This window comes from Camelina sativa, chromosome 19 (genome assembly GCF_000633955.1).
Source record: "Camelina sativa cultivar DH55 chromosome 19, Cs, whole genome shotgun sequence".
NCBI classification, from domain to species: domain Eukaryota; kingdom Viridiplantae; phylum Streptophyta; class Magnoliopsida; order Brassicales; family Brassicaceae; genus Camelina; species Camelina sativa.
In genome coordinates this window covers 15,521,732-15,544,213 of record NC_025703.1, presented here as the reverse complement: position 1 = coordinate 15,544,213, position 22,482 = coordinate 15,521,732, and the positions used below count along the sequence as shown (strand labels likewise).

At 36.4% G+C, this 22,482-nt stretch overlaps 3 protein-coding genes and 1 long non-coding RNA gene across 4 annotated transcripts in view; 1 reads left to right on the top strand and 3 right to left on the bottom strand.

Annotated features, from left to right (window-relative positions):
- Window positions 292-1,464, bottom strand: LOC104766442. The gene is made up of 3 exons (XR_764030.2): window positions 1,360-1,464; window positions 993-1,257; window positions 292-687 (listed from the first exon to the last, which is right to left on the bottom strand). It is a non-coding gene; the product is annotated as an uncharacterized LOC104766442 (long non-coding RNA).
- LOC104767861 lies at window positions 10,103-11,378 on the top strand. The gene is made up of 3 exons (XM_010491830.1): window positions 10,103-10,301; window positions 10,397-11,191; window positions 11,332-11,378. Exons 1-3 carry the CDS (start codon window positions 10,103-10,105, stop codon window positions 11,376-11,378), a joined length of 1,041 nt encoding a protein of 346 aa, XP_010490132.1.
- Window positions 19,914-21,752, bottom strand: LOC104766441 (peptidyl-prolyl cis-trans isomerase FKBP15-1). The gene is made up of 6 exons (XM_010490330.1): window positions 21,607-21,752; window positions 21,424-21,473; window positions 21,034-21,096; window positions 20,647-20,737; window positions 20,422-20,526; window positions 19,914-20,120 (listed from the first exon to the last, which is right to left on the bottom strand). The coding sequence occupies exons 1-6, from the start codon at window positions 21,677-21,679 to the stop codon at window positions 20,035-20,037; spliced, it is 468 nt and encodes a 155-aa protein (XP_010488632.1). The 5' UTR covers window positions 21,680-21,752; the 3' UTR covers window positions 19,914-20,034.
- LOC104767860 (pentatricopeptide repeat-containing protein At3g25210, mitochondrial-like) overlaps window positions 22,268-22,482 on the bottom strand; it is a 6,203-nt gene continuing 5,988 nt past the window's right edge. Inside the window, exon 3 of the mRNA XM_010491828.2 lies at window positions 22,268-22,303. Coding sequence (XP_010490130.1) covers window positions 22,268-22,303 — 36 coding nt within the window. The remainder of the gene's footprint in view (window positions 22,304-22,482) is intronic.

Genomic DNA, 22,482 nt, shown 5'->3' with positions numbered 1-22,482 from the left:
CTTTGCTATTGAAATAGTATACAACAGCACGTAATATTTCAAACGAGATCACACTTTATACAATAGTATATTTTTTAATAGCAAACGAGATTATACTTTATACAATAGTATATTTTAATAATCCACATATCAAAAGCTCTCTTATCCTAGAGGATTATTGTATTGATTAGGATCCTTTCAATAATCTACGGATCAAAGGCTCTCTTATCCTATTATATAAAGTGTGATCTCGACATCTCGTTTATTCTCTAAAATAAACACAGGCTCTTATCTTAGTACTCTCTAAATTAATTCACAGAAAGGACGAAGTGTTTATTCTTTTTGTATTGAACATATGGGGAAATTGCAATACAAAAACAAACCGAGCTAAGTGTTGAGATTAACCTTCAACAAAGAGAAAGGAGTTAAGTGAGAAGAAGATGAAGAAAAGAAGCACAAGGTGAAGAAGATGACAAAACATAGTCTATAAGAGCCTAACAAGAACAGTAGAAAGGTTGCAGCAACCAAGTAATAAAATCCACATTATCCGTGTTAAAAGGAGAAACCATTGTACAATGTCTTGGGCAGACCCGCTTTCTTGTATCCACACAACAAGAGTATCTCAAAGTTTGAACCTTTGTAATACTTATCCATAATGAAGCGATTGACAAGAAAATATCACTTCTAGCTTACCTCACAGCTTTATCCCTATGGGGAGAAGAAAGCGATTGACAAGAAAATATCAAAAACGAATGCAGTGCCAATACTTTGGCTTAGACCAATCCATGTCTTTTATTTACAAAATAGTTTCCTTTTGTTTCTTTCCTCATACACACAAAATCTATAACAAGAAGAAAAGAATCAAGATGTAATGTTCCAGCTAAATCCTCAAAACCGATTACGGTAAAACGAATATTATCACCTACAATTGTCTCCTTGTAAGGTGTAGTAAAAAATTGAATAATAAATCTTCTTCTGTCCCTAATTTTGATTGAAAAGGTCACAAGGCTTACCTCTCAGATTGTTAATCTTAGATCCCTCCCCAATCCAAGAACTGCTTCACTTCATCATAAAATAATCCATCTCTTCCACAATGGGTAAGAAGCCAATCCAACAGATGTAGTCAGCATGTGCCCTCCAAAGTATAACCAAACTCAATTATCCATCAACAGGTTTTTCTAGATGATGAACTCAGATATTTAGGTCTTTGGAACGTTGGTGTTTTTATTGCCGTTTGTTTTAGGTCATTGGAAACTTGTTTAAAACAGCTTGTTATTTCTGTTAAACATACTTTTAACATGAGCACCTAGATCTTAAACAACTATATTAATCACATAATAGAATCACATAATAGAATCATAAAGAGGATTAAAGTAATACCTCCACTCATTGTAGAAATAATGCTTCATTGAATGGTTTTTTCTTCTTCAATGGCTTGAAAACTTGAAAAGAAACTCTTAGATGATCTTTAGGTGGAAGATAAGGTTTCTCTCCTTTTTCCTATAAACTCTTTTCTTTATGTGTTGTTTTGTTTTTGTAATGATTTGTGATGGGGCAAACCATCTATTTATAGGAGGGAAGAGGATCTTACTTCTCATAAGGGTTTTGTCTTCTAATTTAATCTCAACCATCCATACTAGAGATGAAGACAGTGGTGACAAGTGTGAGAACAAGTATCTAGCATTGCTTCAAACACAAAATGCAACTTCACACTTGTCCTCTTATATAAGTTTTAGTATGACATGTAGCTTAGCACTTATCTTTATAAGCATAAACATGACATACAGCTTAATACATGTCCTTTTGGTTCCCAAATGATTAAAAAACAAAATATAACAAATCCAATTAAATAACCTACTAACTATAAAACCACATACACCGATAAAAAATAATTATTTTTTTACAATTTCCTCCCATTTTAAGAATTTGGAACTGTGTTTTATGTTTGGCTTGTCATTGCTTCTGGTTTGTGATGTTTTGTAAAAACCATCTATTGTCTACCTCAACTCTTATCTCGTTATCTACTAACAACATGCTTGATGGATTCGTCAGTCGTTGGAGAAGTGACACCCAAACTACTGTTTTCGAGAATTTGAAGAAAAACGAGACGACATGTTTGATGTTTTATTGTTTTTTTCAATTGGTCATAGTTCAATAACGACGTTTGATGTTGTCTTCTGGGGTTTATAGTTCTCGAGTCAACAAAAAATAGTCTAAAACGTTGTCACCTGAGTCCCTGACGCGTGGCATTCATGTCACTGGGTTTAACTGTAATTTAGCGCTGGTAGAGCTCATGTACGTATGGTTTAACACAAAAATATTAAGTTTAGGTTGTGAATTTAAGTTTTTGCTAAGTGAGGGAATGATTTTAGCACAGTGCTACAGACCATTACAGCTTTTCAATGTCCAATGTCTTGAGTGTAAGTAGCGTTTCCTCTATGGTCTAGCTTGAACACCATTACAGCTTTTGTTCTCATGTTCTTTCCAGAGGCCTTCTTAAACCACTTGACCAAGAAAGTTTCATCGGTTGATTCTAACTCCACCAACAATACACTCGTGCTGCAAGATTCCAGAAGCTGGCGTTGGGTCTTGGTCCGCTCAGGAAGGTTGCGGAACCGCAAACTCTGAGTTTTTAGCTTGTGTGTGGAGATCCCATGATCCGATGACGTGCCCTCCAGATCCAGGAATACGAAGCATGTTGTCTTTCTTGGAAAACATGACTTGCGATGAGTAGAAGCAAGGGTTTGCGATTCTAACGTTGGTCCACCCAGAGTTACTTTGAGCAGGCTTGAAAAAGCTTATTTGGGGCCCCAAAAACTTGACAGCCACAACATAGTCCTCCTCATCAAGTGGAGAAGATGAGGACACGTTGGTGACAATTTGAGTTTGGCAACGAGGTAAAGTTACCAAAGAAGGCGACGAAAAGTGTTTTGGTTCTCCTGACTCCCAACAAGAATGAATGAAACCCAAGATTCCATCGTGATTGAAAGTAGCTAACCAGCAAGTGTAAGGATGCCACATAATTTCATATTGATCGTCCACAGGCACCTTCTTCTTTGCCAAACAAGTGTGGCGACCTTTAGTAACATGAGGGGAAGATGAGAGACGATTACAAGGAAGTTGCAGTGAGGAAGATAAGTAACGATTAGAGAGAAAATGAGAGGATCTCATCAACGCAGGTTTGCCTTGGCACAACATCGAACCCTGGTTGAGAAACAGAGACATGATGAATGAATAATGAAAGATCTTAGCGAGAGGCAAAGAGATTTGTGAAAATGAAAACCCTAATTGAAGAATCGGTAGTGAATAGTGATGTTCATTTTATTAAGCATGTACCCGTTCCCCATTGCTATGTTAGCTCACTTATAAGTGTTAAAGCAAAATAAGCTAAAATGTTCAATACTTGTTTGACTTATGCGCATATCACGAATTAACGAGCAATAATATACCTCTTGCTTCATAGGTGAAAGTGTCATCTGTAAACCTTGGTTCAGGATCGGCTTTGTCGCCATACTCTCGTTCCTAGTCCCGAAAAATCATGACAGAACATCACCATATTAAATTACTTAGAGAGTACATGAGAAAAGAGACATGCATAACAGCTTTATGCATAAGTTTTGAAATTTCATGGATAGCAAAAAAGAAGCACGCAAACATCTCAAGGAAACATCTATATCCTACCTCTTTCACGTTGTTGTAACACAGGTGGAGAAGACATATATATATTATTATTCTTTCATACGAGAAGACCACATCATGCCAGAGACAAAAGAAACAGGTTCTTAGATAGTTACATGTCTTAACCTGAAATCTAAAAGAACATAAACCCGAAAATGAGATCATTGTACTTGCAGTCTAGATGCTTAGCAAAACTGGTTACATAAAAGCATTGCTTTAGCCAAAATTCACATCACATCAAACAAAATATTTGCATCACAATCACTGAAGCTAAACCAAAATACCTGTTGTTTTCGTTTTCTAATTGTCCTAGCTCCAAGTAAGCAAATAAGCAATCCACAGAAATATAGAACATTTATGATGAATTACACTAAGTTTTCAAATTTTTCAAACCAAAATATAAATCCTTGAGAAATATAGAACATTTTTTTTTTCTGTTTTAGCTTCTAAATTTTAGTGAAGTTACTTAAATATTGATTTTCTTAATAAATAAGACTTCAAAGAAATTTCAATCCAATTTTTGATATCTCAACTTCATCGCCTAAGCGAATAAGTTCACCTTCACGCTTTAGAATTGAGTCGACGTTGTTGTTATTGTTGTGGAGATAAACCCTCAAATTTATCAACATGACCACCATAAACTCCCTTTCCCTTGCTGCTACTTTTGCTTGACCACCAAGGTACTTCTTTGCAAAGCTCCTACTTTTGGTTAAAGTGTTCCATTTTTTGCATGTAGATCGGATTCTTCCCAGAGATATCAACGGAGTTCTACAGAGCAGCTCCTCCGACAAATCCCTTGGAAGATTTGATATATTCTTCATTCAACTAGGATCGATGTAACGCAAAATCAAAAACCAAAAAAAGCACCTTATATAGATGCAAGAAGAAACCCTTGAAAGGAAAGGATTTGATGACGGAACCAAAAACTACCCCAGAAAGCTTAATCAGGTCATGTTAATTGGACTTAAAATCCCACAAACCCAATCCAGTTATGTACTAAATTGGAATAAATATTAATCCACGACTAGCAAAATAAAAGTCGCTTGAATCAAAGTTCGAACTCAATAGGGTCACACCCTCTCAAAGACAATTCCATTAGTTCCGTTAATCGAGAAGCACTAGAACGAATCCATAACGTACTCTCAAGGTACAATCTGATATCAACCCAAGTACCTAACTGATTATTACAAATGTTATTGTTTATTTGTCTTTGATCATTGATCATTGCTCTGTGTTTTTTTGGTAGATGACTTGTGTGGATGATAAGTCACTGCAACACTTTTAGAGCTTTCTTTCTGGTTTCGTCTCCGAATAGAAACTAGTTTTGTGTGGATGGGTAAGTCACTGCAACAGTTTATGTGTTGGCTAAATAGAGTATAAGAACTCTTTTCATGTGTTTGACTAGAACTAGTTTTGTCTGTTGTTTTAAGATCCTTGTCAAATTTCTTATTTTTCTTAAAGATAGTGCTCCATCCAAGTGATAAACAATTACAACGTTCTTTTTTATTTTCTTTTTACCGATACATTTAAGTAAAGAGAGGTTAAATTTTTTTTTATATATATTTCTCCTTTATAAATAGTTTCTGAGAAACAAGAAATCTCTAAGGAAAGGTTAGAAATAAGTCTTGTAATTCATTTTGATGAGCTTCAACATGTCTTTTAAGGTGAAGCTTGGTTATATGTAGAGACAACCAGTTCTCGCAAAATCTAATCTATCTCATCAATCCATCTTTTGGTGGAATGAATGAATACACATATGAGAGATCAGAGGGAATTGAGATGTAACAAGCATATGTGTGCTATTCATGGATTAATTCTCTTATATACGTTATGATCTATAGGTGTAACTCATTGATGATAGTAGATTTCTGGAGATTGTTTCCAGCGAGATGTGTATGCTAAGCATATAAAAGATTGGTTGCCAAGCTCTTTAAAAATTTCCCAGTCTCTGGAAGTTTTATTAATTTCACATAATCACATTAATTAAATGATGAATCTTATCAAACCGAGAGTTATGTCTAGGTTAATTCTGATTTTGCGGACAATGTATGTAGCTCATCTATATTAATATTTTTTAAGTATATTTTGTGTTATGCTCTTTTAGTTTTTCTTATTTAAATTTTTATTTATAACATTAACCCCTCAAGAAGTTCCAAAAATAACATTACTTCAGATTTTGTTTCCTAAAATTTTTACATTTCATTCTAACTAAAAAAATTACAGGAAAATTAATATGGAAACAAAATTATATATTTAATCACACCTTTTATCTATGAATCATTTGCAAACATAGAAAACAATAATTTGGTTCTCATTTTGTTTTCCAATATATGTGAGTTTTGATTCTTAACGTAAGAAGAATTTTGATTCACATTTATTTAAATATTATAATTAACATATATAAACTGAATAAAATTTTAAAATATTATGAATATGTAAAATTTAAAAAGTTTTCAATACAGTATGATATGGTTATATAATAGATGAGTTGTAAAGAGGATATGTTTGAATTAATAAAATATTATTAAATTTGTGCTAACACGGGTTAAATCCTCATTTAATTATTTTTCAACACTATTAATATTAGAATGTTTGACATATAAAATCAGTTTGATTTAACTAAGATTGTGTAAATAATTAAATAATTAGGAACAGTTTGACTTAATCATAGCGTATAATAATTTATTATGTATTTAGATCCCTTATTTTTTTGTTATAATAATTAAAAATCAAAATAGAATCTCAAACACTAAACAAAACAAACTAAATATAACAAATAAATGGTCATGAAGTATATTACGGGTTAAAAAATTAGTAAAAATATTTTGCCGTACAAACAGCTGGAAAAATTAGTTGTAGCTCTATTTACAAAACATCCAATATTTAACAAACAAATACAACATAAAATATAAATAATAATAAAATTATATGCACGCGATGTAACGCGGATTAAAATCTAGTTAATTAACAAAAACTCACAACAATATATAGTATCGAATAGTCTATCATATGATATTTATATCACAGTCTTTTTGACATCCCCTATATAATAAAACGGAAGTACACAACATCATTTTGTAGATTATATAATTTTAATAAGTTGGTTACAAATAGATTATAGATTAAGTTTTATATTATTTGTATAGTCTCGATTTATTGTTTCCCAAAATCTTAAAGAGAATATTCTAAAGAATCATTTGATATCATCTAACTTACCATACTAATTTTTTTTATTAAATTTTTCATCAAATAAAATCCTTTGATATCTAACTTAACATATTAAATTATTAATTATTATTATATTTCACCTCTCATTTTTATATATGAGTCTATTTTGTGAATCAAATAAATTATCATATTATTTATTATAATTAAAAAATAGTTTTATTTCCGGATATACCATAAGTTGATTTTTTAAAAACAAATATAAATGATTCAATCTATAAAATATTCAGTTTTTATTAATATTATTCTTTAAAAATAATATCTATTGAATTAAAAAATTTACTGAGTAACGGGTCAATATTTGAATATTTAAATTCAATTTCATACATTTTTGGTGAATTTTATAATTTTATATAATATAATAAACTTTAAATAATTTATTTTGAAATATTTTTAAAATATTAAAACTTGATATTAAAGTTAGAAACTATAAACACTCTAAATTGTTTTGTTATAGCAACGTCAATAATATGTCACTATAACATGAAAGAATTTTAAAAAACCAAATTNAAACAAATACAACATAAAATATAAATAATAATAAAATTATATGCACGCGATGTAACGCGGATTAAAATCTAGTTAATTAACAAAAACTCACAACAATATATAGTATCGAATAGTCTATCATATGATATTTATATCACAGTCTTTTTGACATCCCCTATATAATAAAACGGAAGTACACAACATCATTTTGTAGATTATATAATTTTAATAAGTTGGTTACAAATAGATTATAGATTAAGTTTTATATTATTTGTATAGTCTCGATTTATTGTTTCCCAAAATCTTAAAGAGAATATTCTAAAGAATCATTTGATATCATCTAACTTACCATACTAATTTTTTTTATTAAATTTTTCATCAAATAAAATCCTTTGATATCTAACTTAACATATTAATTTGTTAATTATTATTATACTTCACCTCTCATTTTTATATATGAGTCTATTTTGTGAAACAAATAAATTATCATATTATTTATTATAATTAAAAAATAGTTTTATTTCCGGATATACCATAAGTTGAATTTTTAAAAACAAATATAAATGATTCAATCTATAAAATATTCAATTTTTATTAATATTATTCTTTAAAAATAATATCTATTGAATTAAAAAATTTACTGAGTAACGGGTCAAAATTTGAATATTTAAATTCAATTTCATACTTTTTTGTTGAATTTTATAATTTTATATAATATAATAAACTTTAAATAATTTATTTTGAAATATTTTTAAAATATTAAAACTTGATATTAAAGTTAGAAACTATAAACACTCTAAATTGTTTTGTTATAGCAACGTCAATAATATGTCACTATAACATGAAAGAATTTTAAAAAACCAAATTTATTAAAACAAAAAGTATAATAATATATTAAATTACTCATAATATAATAACTCGCTTTTTAAAAACCAAATTCACAAAATTATGTCTTATAATGACATTCAAGTCATGAGGTAGAATATACATTGTTGAAATAACTTTACGTACATAAACTAATACAACATATTAAAATTTTATTTTAAAATAGAAAATATACAAAATTTTGTATAAAATAAAATTTAACTAGTGTTATAGCACGAGTACTTATCTAGAATCATTAACAATATAAAACTTATAAAATAAGTATANTTAAAAATAATATCTATTGAATTAAAAAATTTACTGAGTAACGGGTCAATATTTGAATATTTAAATTCAATTTCATACATTTTTGGNCAAAAAAACTTTTAAAAATAATCACATAAATTATATTTTATAAAAAAATTACAATGTAAATAAAATGAATTTCAACTCGTGCTCTTAATCTAGTATTATTGAAGGACGGTGATTGTTGTCGGTATGCCATTTTCGGATGTGTAACGCAAAAAACTTTAAACATATCTTTTTCATATACTAGAAAAAAACTATAGACAGTAGTAATGTATATGAAAAAAAATCATTTTCAAACTTCCATATAAGGTTTACAATTTCCATAAACAGTTGAAAACCACAAACAGTTGAAAACCACAAACAGTTAAACATTGTGTTTTTATTTGCTAAATCTGGCTATACTATACTTGCATTTTGGTTTGCGAAATCTTTCATCAAATTCACGTAGTTGACCTTGTGTCATATGGTTTAACGACGCTGATGATCGATCATGGATGCGATGTAACAGAATCATTATTGGAAACGAAACTATCGGATTTACAACTATTATTTACCAATTTACCAAAGACGAAAAAAAATATATTATAAATTCAAAACTAACAACTAACTTCAAAAACAATAATTTTTTTATAAAGAAAAGCAAATTGACTCACATACTTGCAAAAAAAGGCAAATTAACAAAATTTTAGCTAAGAAGACCCTTAAATTTATAGTTTTTAGCCAAAACAATTTTACAGTTATTAGCTAAAAAGGCATCTTACATATAAAGTAAACAAAATTTTAGCTTAAAAGACCTTCAATTGTTTAGACCCAAATCAGTGGGTTAAGTTACTTGTCGTGTTAACAAAATTTTAGCAAAAAACTCCTTCTATGAATACTTTTTTTGCAACTGTCAGTGGCAACCTATATATAATACAGAAGCAACCTAGTCTTATTCCTCCTTCGTCTAGATACACTTCACACCTGCCGTCAAAATAATTTTTGTCTTTGCAAGCTTTATTACATTTTTTGTCACCATAAAGTCTATATTTTGTACAAGTGCCACGCGCGAAAGGGGCTTGGTAAGTGGAACATGCTCCTAATCAATCAGTGAATGATATGTAAGAAATATCTGAATATTTCTGATCAAACTAAATCCATAATTTTCGTTTTAATTAGCTTAATTAACAACCAACAGTTCTCTAATAGAAAACTCATTAATCATTTAGTTTTGATCAATTAGATCTAACACATATTATAATTCTCTTCTTGCCTCGAATTTTGTTTTCATCCTTAATTTACATAGTGATGCTTAAATGTATAATGGATCATGATATTCATCATACACCCTATACATTATAAAGGAGAGAAGGATACAAATGTAATTAATACTTATCAAAACCCTATTGTATGGACACTATATATATTGTACATTCACTAATGAATAAGAAAAGTTCATTCTTAATATGGTATCAGAGCAGTAAAAGTTTAAAAACCTAAATTTTTTTTTCTCTCGGCCGCCGCTTCTCTTCTTTATCTTCTTCTCTTGTCATTCTCTTTCTCTCTTCTTTTGTCGATCATGTCCGCAACTTCCAAAATTGTTGCACCCGCTGATGCGTCATCCCTCGTTAACGTTAACATGTCAAACGTTACGAAGCTCACTTCCACAAACTTTCTGATGTGGAAACGTCAAGTTCATGCCTTGTGCAATGGCTATGATCTCGCCGGCTATCTTGATGGTTCGACGACCGCCCCTGATGCTACTCTTACCACCGAAGGTACCACCACCGCTAACCCTGCCTATAAACATTGGCAACGGCAAGATCAGCTCCTCCTTTATAGTCTTCTTGGTGCCAGCCTCTTCTCTCCAAAGCCAACACGTCGGCTGAGATCTGGAGCACTCTTACCAACACCTACGCTCAACCGAGTAGAGGTCACATTCTTCAGATCCGTGAGCAGCTGAAACAATGGAAGAAAGGTGCTAAATCTATTGAAGACTACTTCAATGGCTTCACCACACGCTTTGATCAACTGGCGTTGCTTGCTAGTCCCATACCTCATGAATATCAAATCGATTACATCCTTTGTGGTCTTCCTGATGAGTACAAACAAGTTACTGATCAGATCGCCGAAAGTGACACACCACCGTCGCTCACCGTTCTCCATGAGAAACTCATCAACCAAGAGCTGAAAATTCAGACGTTGCTCACCGCCTCTTCATCCATTCCGGCTTCGGCTAATCTTGCTTCCCATAGAGGTCACAACACTCGGGGTCCTCAACAATCACGTGGGAACAATACCATGTCTCAACCACGTAACCAGTTTCATTCTCGTCCAATCTCACGTGGTCGTGGTTATCAGGGTCGTTGCCAGATCTGTGGCGTTCAAGTTCACAGCGCAAGGTGGTGTTCTCAACTGCAGTCCTCTGGTCGTGGTTACTCTCATTCTAGCGGTGGATATCAGGCTGCTTCACCACCTATGTGGCAGCCACAAGCTAACTTTGCGGCTACTCCGTCTTACAACCCGACTCCATGGATCCTCGATAGTGGAGCTACACACCATCTGACTTCTGATCTCTCCAATCTCTCTTTACATCAGCCGTATAATGGTGGTGAAGAGGTCAAAATAGTTGATGGTTCGGGTATTCCCATAACAAAAATGGGTTCTGGTTTGCTCCCCACTCCATCTCGCTCTCTTAAACTTCAAGATATATTATATGTCCCTGATGTTTTCAAAAATCTAATCTCGGTGTATCGATTGTGCAATGCTAATCAAGTTTCTGTGCACTTCTATCCTGCGTCCTTTCAGGTGAAGGATCTCAGCACGGGGGTCCAATTACTCCAAGGCAGGACTAGGAATGAGTTATATGAGTGGCCGGTTACAAAAGCAACCATTTCCGCATTCTCCGCATCACCATCACCAAAAACCGACCTCTCATCATGGCATTCCAGACTTGGGCATCCTACTATCTCCACTTTAAAAGCTATTGTTACAAATTTTTCTTTACCACTCTCAAACACTTCACAAAAACAATTGTCGTGTTCCGACTGTTTAATCAATGAGAGCCACAAACTCCCTTTTTCTACAAATACAATCACCTCCACACACCCTCTTGAATATCTTTACTCCGATGTGTGGACATCTCCTCTTTTCTCTATTGATCATTTCAAATACTATCTTGTTATTGTTGATCATTACACAAGATATACGTGGTTATATCCCTTGAAACAGAAATCTCAAGTAAAAGAGGTTTTTATAGCTTTTAAAGCCTTGGTGGAAAATCGTTTTCAATGTCGAATCAGAACGTTATATACGGATAACAGCGGTGAATTCCTTGCGTTACGGTCTTTTTTGGCTGCTAGTGGTATATCACATTTGACGTCACCGCCACACACACCAGAACACAACGGTACTGCTCAACGGAAACATCGTCACATTGTGGAGACGGGTCTTTCACTCCTTAGTCATGCATCGGTACCGAAGACGTATTGGTCATATGCATTTGCCACAGCAACCTATCTTATCAACCGCATGCTTACGGATGTTCTGCATGGTATGTCTCTGTATGCTAAACTATTCAACCAATCACCAAATTACTTCAAGTTGCGTGTGTTTGGCTGTACGTGTTTTCCATGGCTCCGGCCGTATCAGACAAAAAAACTTGACGATCGTTCTACACCGTGTGTTTTTATTGGGTACTCACTTACCCAAAGTGCATATTTATGCATGGACCTCACAACCGGCCGAGTGTATACATCTCGTCACGTTCAGTTCATTGAAACGAACTTCCCGTTTCGCGTGTCGTCACAACCACCGCTGTCATCTGACTCCGCTGCCTCACATGCGCTGCATGCACCGGTCAGTTATGTGCCCTCGCCACTCACTCATTCCTCCTCCATGCCGTGCTCAGATCCTCACCCCGGTCCACTCTCCTCGACACAACAATCTCTGGGCGTCCCTGCATCTCCGTCGTCTCCTCAGTCCTAGCGTGCTCCACCATCACAGGTAAATTCGCCTAACACTTTATCGCTTGAATTGCAGCCATCATCGTCCAATTCTCCACAATTTTATTCACTCTCAAATCCAACACATAGCCCAACAACACCAGGCCTAAATATTTCTCACACCTCCACTCCACCAAATTCAACCTCTACTACACATTCTAGCCCAATTTTGAAAAGTCCAAGTCCATTACCCTCAAATCCTTCTTCGTCCACGTCCTCATCTTCTTCCTCGCATCCACCATCGCTAAACACTTCCTCCATTGCATCTCACCAAAATTCCACACCCGCTACTCCATCCCCCTCACCACAACCTCAAATTGTCCAACAACCATCTCCTCCACAAAATATCCATCCTATGCAAACAAGAGCCAAAAACAACATATCTAAACCAAAACAAAAGCTTAATCTATTGGCGGAAAAATCTCCGATGATACCCACTACTATGGCTCAAGCGCTTAAAGACCTGAATTTCCGAAAGGCGATGGTTGAGGAGATCAACGCACAGATGCGGCATCGCACATGGGATCTGGAAGAGCTTGACCCTTCGCAGCACGTTATACCATGTAAGTGGATTTGTACTCTCAAGTATCGTCCTAACGGTTCAATTGAAAGGTACAAGGCAAGGCTAGTTGCTCGCGGTTTTGCTCAATTGTATGGCCTAGACTACTCAGAAACGTTTAGTCCGGTCATCAAATCGACGACAGTCCGGCTGGTACTTGAGGTTGCGGTTAAACGAGATTGGAGCATTTATCAGGTTGACATCAATAACGCGTTTCTTAAAGGTACACTCACTGAAACAATGTATGTCTCACAACCACCGGGCTTTGTGGACCGTGACCGTCGTCATCATGTATGTCGCCTTCAGAAAGCTCTATACGGTTTGAAACAAGCTCCTCGCGCTTGGTATCAGGAGTTGCGTAATTTCCTCATACAACTAGGCTTCACAAACTCACTATTTGACACATCGCTGTTCACATACAAACACAACCGGGAATACCTCTACGTATTGGTCTATGTTGATGACATAATCATTGCTGGTCCATCGTCGCTTGTTCAACCGTTCAATGCCTCTCTTGCTTCTCGGTTTTCACTAAAAGATCTTGGTCCACTAAGCTACTTTCTTGGCATTGAGGCAACGCGAACAAAACAAGGGTTACATTTGATGCAGCGTAAGTATGTCACAGATTTGTTAGCACGCACAAACATGCTTGGTGCCAACCGGTCACGACTCCGATGTCACAGTCACCACTAACGTTACACTCCAGGACACCCCTAGCTAATGTCACTACATACCGCATGGTCATTGGGAGTCTTTAGTACATGGCTTTTACCCGTCCATACATTGCATTTGCGGTAAACCATCTATCTCAATATATGCATAAACCAACCACAGATCATTGGCAGGCTGCTAAGAGGATATTACGTTATCTCGTTGGTACCACGTCTCATGGCATTTTCATTCGTTCGGATTGTCCTCTTACTGTTCATGCTTTTTCTGATGCTGATTGGGGGGGGGGTGACAAAGGTGATTGTATTTCGACAAATGCGTATATTGTATACTTTGGGGGGAGTCCGATTTCGTGGTCATCGAAGAAACAAAGGAGTGTCGCAAGATCCTCCACAGAGGCGGAGTACCGTGCTGTGGCCAATACGGCTTCCGAACTTCAGTGGATCTGTTCGCTTCTGTCTGAATTGGTCATCACCTTACCTACGGCACCGGTCATATACTGTGATAACATGGGAGCAACGTATCTTTGTTCCAATCTGGTCTTTCACTCAAGGATGAAACATGTAGCAATTGATTATCACTTCGTGCGTGGCTATATTCAATCTGGTGCACTACGTGTCTCACATGTCTCAACACATGATCAGTTGGCTGATACCTTAACAAAACCTCTACCTCGTCCCCATTTTCACGAACTCGTTTGCAAGATTGGAGTCAAGCCACTGTCTCCATCTTGAGGGGGTGTATCAAGGAGAGAAGGATACAAATATAATTAATACTTATCAAAACCCTATTGTATGGAGACTATATATATTGTACATTCACTAATGAATAAGAAAAGCTCATTCTTAATATACATCACATATATAATTAATATTAATAATCTCGTTGATATTCACTTGCACCACTACTAGCTTGATGTACAATACAGTTTGGATTACTACTCAAAATGATTAGTGGTATAAAGTTGAAACTACGTAACATATATGCAACTTTTCGCAATCCTTTAAATTATGATGAATTACACTAGGTGTTGAAATTTTCAAACAAAATGTTTTGTTGAGAATGTGTTGAGAGTTACACTAGGTGTTGTTGAAAATGATTTGTTGAGAATGTGTGTGCTGGATTGGGGTGGTCATTGGGCTGATCATTTGAACCTCGTAGAGTTTGCTTACAACAACAGTTATCAAGTGAGTATTTGTATGACTCCTTATAAGGCGTTGTATGGGAGGCCATGTAGCACACCTTTATGTTGGACTCAGATGGGGGAGAGGAGCATATTGAATGCGAGTTTTGTTCAGGTTCTCAAGCTGAACATGAGAGAGGCTCAGGATCGGCAGAAGAGTTATGCTGATCAGAGGATAAAGGTCATTGAGTTTTAGGTGGATGACAGAGTGTACCTCAAGATGGCCATATTACGGGGTCCGAACAGGTCATTTTCAGAGACTAAGTTGAGTCTGAAGTATATGGGTCCTTTCAAGATTGTGAAGCAGCTGGGACCGGTTGCATACAAGTTAGAGTTGCCTGCGTTTATGCATGCGTTCCACAAAGTCTTCCATGTGTCGATGCTGAGGTTGTGTCTTCACAAGGATGATGAGTTGTTGGCTAAGATTCCTGTAGATATTCAGCCCAACATGACTCTTAAGACGAGACCGGTGAGGGTACTCGAGAGGCGGATCAAGGAAGTTCGGCGGAAGAAGATTCCTTTGATGAGAGTCCAGCGGGATTGTGATTGTGTGTTAAAGGAGATTTGGGAGCCAGAGGCGAGGATGAAGGCAAGGTTCAAGAAGTGGTTTGAGAAGTAAGTCGACGCTTGAGCTTGCCTAACCTTGGTTCCAGTGTCGTGGTGGTTTGAAGACCGTGGCTGGAGCGGATGGAGTATTCCAGCCCATCTCTCTTGATACTTGGTCGCTTAAGGGTGGTTGGTTGTGCGACTAAGTACCAAGACGAGGTGGTGCTCGGGATACGGGTCATTGAGTCGGTGCTATTGTATCTTATTTTTTTTATGTATTTTCATTGAGGTTGTAACAATTATGACATTTTTAAGATTAATAAGATGAAGGGAAATAGCTCGGGTTTCTATAATTGGAAGTTTTCATAAATAGAAATTTTCTTAAAAAGAAGGTTTCCATTAGAATGGTTCTAAAAATGGAAAGTTTTTGTGGAAAGTGTGGGGATCTTCGTGATGATCCTGCGGGATGTGTGCCTGGGTGGCGGTCTTTGTGGCGTTTAGTTTCATGGAATGGAGTGGTCTTGGTGACGCTTTTTCCTTGATAGGAGTCTTAGTGACGTTTTGTACCGTGACAGTGGTCTTGGTGACAGAGATCTTGGTGACGCTTGTCAGTGGTAGTATGTCTTAGTGACGTTTTGCACCTGACGTTGGTCTTGGTGACAGATTTCTTGGTGACGCCGGTTAGGGGTAGAGGTCTTGGTGACGCCGGATACCTTGGTGGTGGTCTTAGTGATGTTGGATACCATGGTGGCGGTCCCGATGACGTTTGTGGCCTTAGTAGCGATCGTTTTGGACATTTTTGTGGACTTGGTGGCGGTCCTGCGGTATGTTTGTGTGGTCTTTGTGACATGTTTGGAGTCTTTGTGACGTGGTTAGGGTCTTTGTGACATCTCGGTAGCCTTAGTGGCGAGTGTTGGCCGTAGGACATTGCGATGTTTCTGCGAGAGCCATAAAGGTAGTTTTGGTCAGCGGGGTACTCTGTCAAGCTCAGAATTATTGTTATAGAGATATGAGATCTCGAACAACTCATGAGGGAACAGTTAGGTTCCTGTGTACCGTTATCTCGAAGGACTTTGTGGTCTGAGGGTATAATTGGTATATCAACTTTGGGTGACGATCCGAAGGCACGTTGTAGGGTAATAGCCCGAGAACAAGATTTGACTTCCTGATACCATAGCTTGAAGGCTGAGGCCCGAAGGCAAGTCGGTAAGACTCGAAGGTTGAGACCTAAGAGCGAGAGAGATGCATGAGTTGAGAGCGTATAATGTCAGAGACGCTGGTTATTGGCCAGGTTGAGTCCTCATAGTTAGTCGGAGGAGGTGCAGGCCAAAGTGTTGGTTGCACGAGAGATCCTTGGCTGTTGGTTTAGTGCTAGATTCGAGGTCGATCGAATCCCGGTTTGGGATGTGCATCGATCGATGCTGGTGATGCATTGGTCGATGCAAGGTTAGTTCTCGCAAACGAGTTTAAGTTAAATGTTGCGTTTTGGGGTTAGAGAAACCCTGGAATCGCTTATAAAAGCAGAAACTTGAGGGTTTGGCCGAGTTTGGGCCTTTTTCTGCAGAAAAAGAAAGAGAGAAAGAATTTTTTTGTTGTTCTTGAGAGTTCTTGGAGATCTGAGGTTGTTCCTGTAGAGATCTGTATCTGGGATCGTTGTAGGAGCTTCCTAGGAGTGTTTCTCTTCCTGTTTGAGGTTCAGAATCGTCTGTGACAAAGGTAAGTGCATGACCATGGCTTATCTAAGCTGGAGATTTCTCTGATCTGCTTGTTTATGTGTTGTGTGGCTTGTTAGAACGTTATTTAAGACTTTGTGAAGCTTTCTTGTGGCTTAGAATCGAGTTTGATGGTTGTAGGAACCAAGATCCGGTGAGGAGATTTGGGGAAAAACGATTCTCGGCATGTGCATCGGTCGATGCACTTTGTGCGTCGGTCGATGCAAATGCGAGGACGGCGCGTTTGACCTAGGACCATCGGTCGATGCCATGTGGAGGCGTCGGTTGATGCAATTAGGGATTTCATGCTATGTCGAGCATGTGTTGGTCGATGCAGTGTGCGTGTCGGTCGATGCAACCCCAGTTGGTGTCGGTCAATGCATGGTTGGCGTCGGTCGATGCAGAGTCCTGGTTTGTTGTTGTTTGGTTATTGATTGTTGGTTGATAGTTAGAGATGTCTCTATTGCTTGTGTGTATAGCCCAGTAGATGGGAGGATTGCCTTACTGAGTATTTATTAAATACTCATGCATCTCAATTTGTGTTTGCAGTGCAGGTAAAGGCAAAGTGTGATCGTAGAATCAAGGGTATGAAGAAGAGGATGTTCTAGAGGCTCTGTTGTTTGCTCTGTGTCTTTGTTAGGATGCTTGAGTGGATTTTAGCGGTCTAGAACGGATTATTTTAGGTTCTGGATTGTTATTGGAATGGTATTATGTTATTTCCTTTAATGGTTATTGGTTATTGGATTCATTATTTGTTATCCGTTGTTGTTATTGTTTTGGAGTAGGTTGCTAGTGAGTATGGGATCACTAGATATTAGGATTAAAAAAAAGAAACATGTCGTGTTATTTCAAAAGGTCTCTTAGATTCATATGACGGCTGATTTATAATGTTTGGTGGCTGACTTATAACAAGAAATGAACGTAAAGTAAACTTGTCGTGCATTGTTTCTGCATCTATCTGCACAACTCGACACCCTCTATCATCGGTGTTAAGTACATATTTGTGTTTCTTTACCTAATTACCGGAAACAACAAACACCGGAACTGGATCCATGAAAGTAAATGAAGAAGAATGAGAAAAATTAATAAGAATGAGTGTAATCAAGAAATGAAAAACAAAGAGAAAAACAAGGGAAGAACAAGGTGAAAAAGAAGGTAGAAAACATGTAAATCTTTTATTTTGAACCAGTTGAAGAACAATAATCGAAGGAACGACGTTTCGTATTTCCGGAGAAGATGATGACATTGATATGTGACCGAAGTGGCAAGTCAGCCCCCAAACGGACATGTAAATCAGCCTAATTAAATCAGTCATCAAACAAGATTATAACTCAGCCGCAACATGAATACTATTACAGTAATTAAAAAGCAAAAAGATACTATTATAATAATTAAAAAGCAAAAAAATGGCTGCCAAATTCAGCCGCTTAATGTCATAACTCAGTCGTATCGTCTAATAAATCAGCCGTAACTGAATGATATTCTAGTAATTAATCTTTCGCTACTAAGTCAGCCGTAAAATGGCCGAGTTGTCCGATAAGTCAGCTTATGACGGCTGAGTTATAGTAAATAACCATAACTCGGCCGTAACGACATCTTATAAGTTAGTCGTTGTTCATAACTCAACCAACCAGAAAATGTTATTTCAGCCATGTCGTAGTGATAACTCAGCCAAAATTTTAAAAACTCAACCATCGGTTAAAAAGTCCGCCGTAAGGACGGCTGAGTTATAGCATAATTCAGCCAGATTTCTTTAAGTCAGTCGTAACGCTTGACTGGGTTATGCTCTAAGTCAGCCGCCTGCTCTTACTCAAATGTTTTTTCCATAAATCAGCCGCAACATACTGTAACTCAGCCGTCATTACCTCTGTAACGCGATAAAGCTGAGTTATTTAATACACATCAGCGATTTCTGACGTGACGTCTGACGTGGCAATGACATTTTTGTAATTACGTTTTTTCCTGTAACATAAAACAAGAGCACGTAAGTATTTTGAAAATACCTAAAATATCCTAGTAATAAAAAAAATTATCTGTTCTGATAATATTACCCAATTTTGTAGTACATCTAAGTAAATCTCTCGAAAAAATTGTAAATATCTTTAAAATCAGTCATCCAATATGGTTACGTTTTGCATTTGTATTTAACGACGACCTTTAGGCTTGTCTTTGGTGATGCTGATGCATAACAACAATAAACCGTAGTAGTGACTGACTTGAATATATAGACTTCATCGCCTAAGCTAAATAAGTTTAGCTTTATACATGGTTCAACGTTGTTCTGGAGACTGACTCTCACCAAATAAACCCTAAAACCCAGCATCATGACCAGTTGAGTTGACCACCATAAACTTTTGCTTGACCACAAAGAGACTTCTTTGCAAAGCTCCCACATTTGGATAAAGTTGTTCCACTTTTTTGCAAGTAAATCGTACACTACTCAGAGATGTCAACGGAGTTCTACAAAGCACCTTGGAAGACTTGATATCTTCTTCATTCAACGAGGATCGCTGTAGGCAAACAAGTTAGGTTGCACACTCACGGTTTATGAACTAAATTGGAAGATTGTACATGTTGTTATTATACTGTCATATCCACACATGGCAAAATAAGTGATTCTGGCCAAAGTTCTTCTGATTATCTGCGTTTGCACCTTATTGCCAATCAAAATTAACTTTCTCTTTTCTGGCCAAGTTGTCATTTTAAAACTGCCAACATAACTAAAGTTATAACGAAACATATTATTATTGTCTTAGGCTGTTTTAGATTCAAAATGCCGACAAGAGCTACTACTTAACGGTTTCGTTTAAATGGAAAAAAAAAACAACGAGGGTGTAATCAAAGCTCATTCTTTGCTTTTCCTTCGCTGGCTGGTTCCCCGTTCACAGCAACAAGCTCAGTGTCGAATATTAATGTCGCACCACCTGCAATTTACCATTCATTTCATGAAACATCGAGTCTCAACTGCAATATAGTCTTCATAACAAATGCAGCTACAATCGAAAAATTTACACAACACAACAACTCTCATTATCTGACTCCCTATATCTTGGTTCTGATGCACTTACGGCACACATGCATTGGTTTATCGATCGTTTAACAAGGTGCAGCGTTTTTCATTGGCAGGTCAATTCAGTATCTTATGTTCTCTCTAGCCTCATCGTTAGAGAGAAGGATGGAACTGAGTCATCTACTAGTAACGTTCAGCCGAGTAACATAACATACCTGGAATTTTTGGTGGTGAGCCGCTTTCACCATAACCAAGTTTGGATGGGATTTTTAACTTTCTCTTCTCACCTACACAAGCTCCCAGTAAACCCTGGTCCCATCCTGCAAGTCATTTCAAATTAAGTTCCATCACCTTCAATTTTGTCTTGTCAATAATATAATGTAACAATAACAGGAGAAAAAAAGATGGAGTTTCTGCGATGCAATGCGACTGAAACAAACCTGGGATGACTTGACCAGTTCCAAGCTCAAACTCAATAGGGTCACCCCTCTCAAAACTTGAATCAAAGACAGTTCCATCAGTTAACTTTCCCTGCAAGAGCCAAGAGAGAACTACGTTAATCGTCAAGCTGTTTATAGATCAGATTTCATAATTACTGTTTGTTCTTAAGCTATCAAATATCAACATTTTCTTAAACACTAATGAAGGTAATTCCACAATTTCATCCCCTGATGTTTCATGAACATTCTTAAGGTTGCAGTGAGAAAAAAAAAAACTCCTTCATGGCTCTTTCTTTTCTCTCAATCAGAATACTATAAAAGCAAGCAAGAAGGAACCTTCCCAGCATTAAGGTTACAAAACTAGTAAAAGCTTCAAATAAAACATACCCGATAGTGAACCTTGATCTTATCCCCTTTGTGAGCCTGAAGATCACATTTCTGAGGCTTGAACTGTAAGAAAAAAAGAGAAACAAATGAAACCAATGGTCAGAAAAGTGCACTAGCCAAAAGAGTATAGAAGGCAAGTCCATTTCCAATTTCTTCATTTACTTTCTAAAGACTGTAACTAAAACAAAGTAATCTTGACCATTATTATCATCTTTCTAATCACGCGAATTAACATAAATTTCAGTTGAATTTGAAGTTTAAACAACGTAATCATGACCATTGTTATCTTCTAATCACGTTGAGATCAAATTCAATTTCATTCCAACAGACTCCTACACAGATAAGTCAAATTCAAATATGGAAGTTGAAATTACGAGCGTTAGTACTCACCTTGACACCAATCTGCAACTCTGTCACATCACCAGACTTCTTCGCATAAGCTGGAGATCATCATCATCACAAATCGACGAGAAGATCAAAAAAATAAATCGACGGAGATCATCAGATCGATCAGATGAATCACATCGAAATCGAGATAATACGCAAAAAGGAGAAGAAAGATTAATATTTTACCTAATGTTAGCACAGTAAGAAGAAGCAAAACTCCAGCAGCTTTCATGGCGGATGCAGAGCTCATCATCATCATCTTCTTCACGTTTTCGATTTTGATCTCTCTCAGTCACAGGTTATACGATATAGATCTCTTTCGGGGGGTCCTCTTTGTTGACAACAAAGACGAAACTAAATCTAATGGGCTTACGCCGTATTAATAGATAGGCCCACTTATAGCCCACTATTCATAAATTATTTCTCGTCACCTAAGGCGGTGGAAAAAAAACAAAACGTGTTTTAAGCGGCGGATCACGGAGTCACTCACATTGTGCCTTCCTTGGTGAGCAAATGTGATGTATAAATGGTTTATATATGCAAATCATTGACCAATGCTTCCTAATCTTGTGAATTGTCTGAAGATGTATGTCTCTTGGTGAAGATTAGAACTGACAAAGAGCTTTGTAACAGTATAACGTTATATAAGTGTGTCATCATCAATAATGATAAACGGAAAGAGCATTTATAAATCAACAAATGTTGTAGATCTTTTGGATTACATATCAGTAACCATTTGATATCCTTCAGGAGAAAGATTCATATATCATCATTCTTATAACAGGTTACAAGGTAATGACATCTCAAATCATTCAAACAATAGAAACCGCAAGACATCTCTACCCGATCAGAGCTCAAATCTTCCCATCCCTATTGCTGCAACCTGAAAGGTGTATCCTACTATCCTAGTATAGTTTGGATCATTACTGAGATCTGCAGGTTCATTTACTAGAGTATATAAACTTACACTCTTAACCACAGTGATCCATCTTTTAGCCGTTTTCCGAATTACAAGAGCTCAGCGGATTGGTCGACATTAAGATGATGAGAACAGAACCTATT

What these genes read in the sequence shown, in the direction of transcription:
- LOC104766441 (XM_010490330.1), bottom strand. Translation starts at nt 21,679, where the DNA reads ATGATGATGATGAGCTCTGCATCCGCCATGAAAGCTGCTGGAGTTTTG. An exon ending in AACTGGTCAAGTCATCCCAG is followed by an intron (nt 20,527 to 20,646) that starts GTTTGTTTCAGT and finishes AATGACTTGCAG; the next exon opens with GATGGGACCAGGGTTTACTG. An exon ending in CTCACCACCAAAAATTCCAG is followed by an intron (nt 20,121 to 20,421) that starts GTATGTTATGTT and finishes GGTAAATTGCAG; the next exon opens with GTGGTGCGACATTAATATTC.
- LOC104767861 (XM_010491830.1), top strand. Translation starts at nt 10,103, where the DNA reads ATGTCCGCAACTTCCAAAATTGTTGCACCCGCTGATGCGTCATCCCTC. An exon ending in TGCTACTCTTACCACCGAAG is followed by an intron (nt 10,302 to 10,396) that starts GTACCACCACCG and finishes TTCTCTCCAAAG; the next exon opens with CCAACACGTCGGCTGAGATC. An exon ending in CATAACAAAAATGGGTTCTG is followed by an intron (nt 11,192 to 11,331) that starts GTTTGCTCCCCA and finishes GCGTCCTTTCAG; the next exon opens with GTGAAGGATCTCAGCACGGG.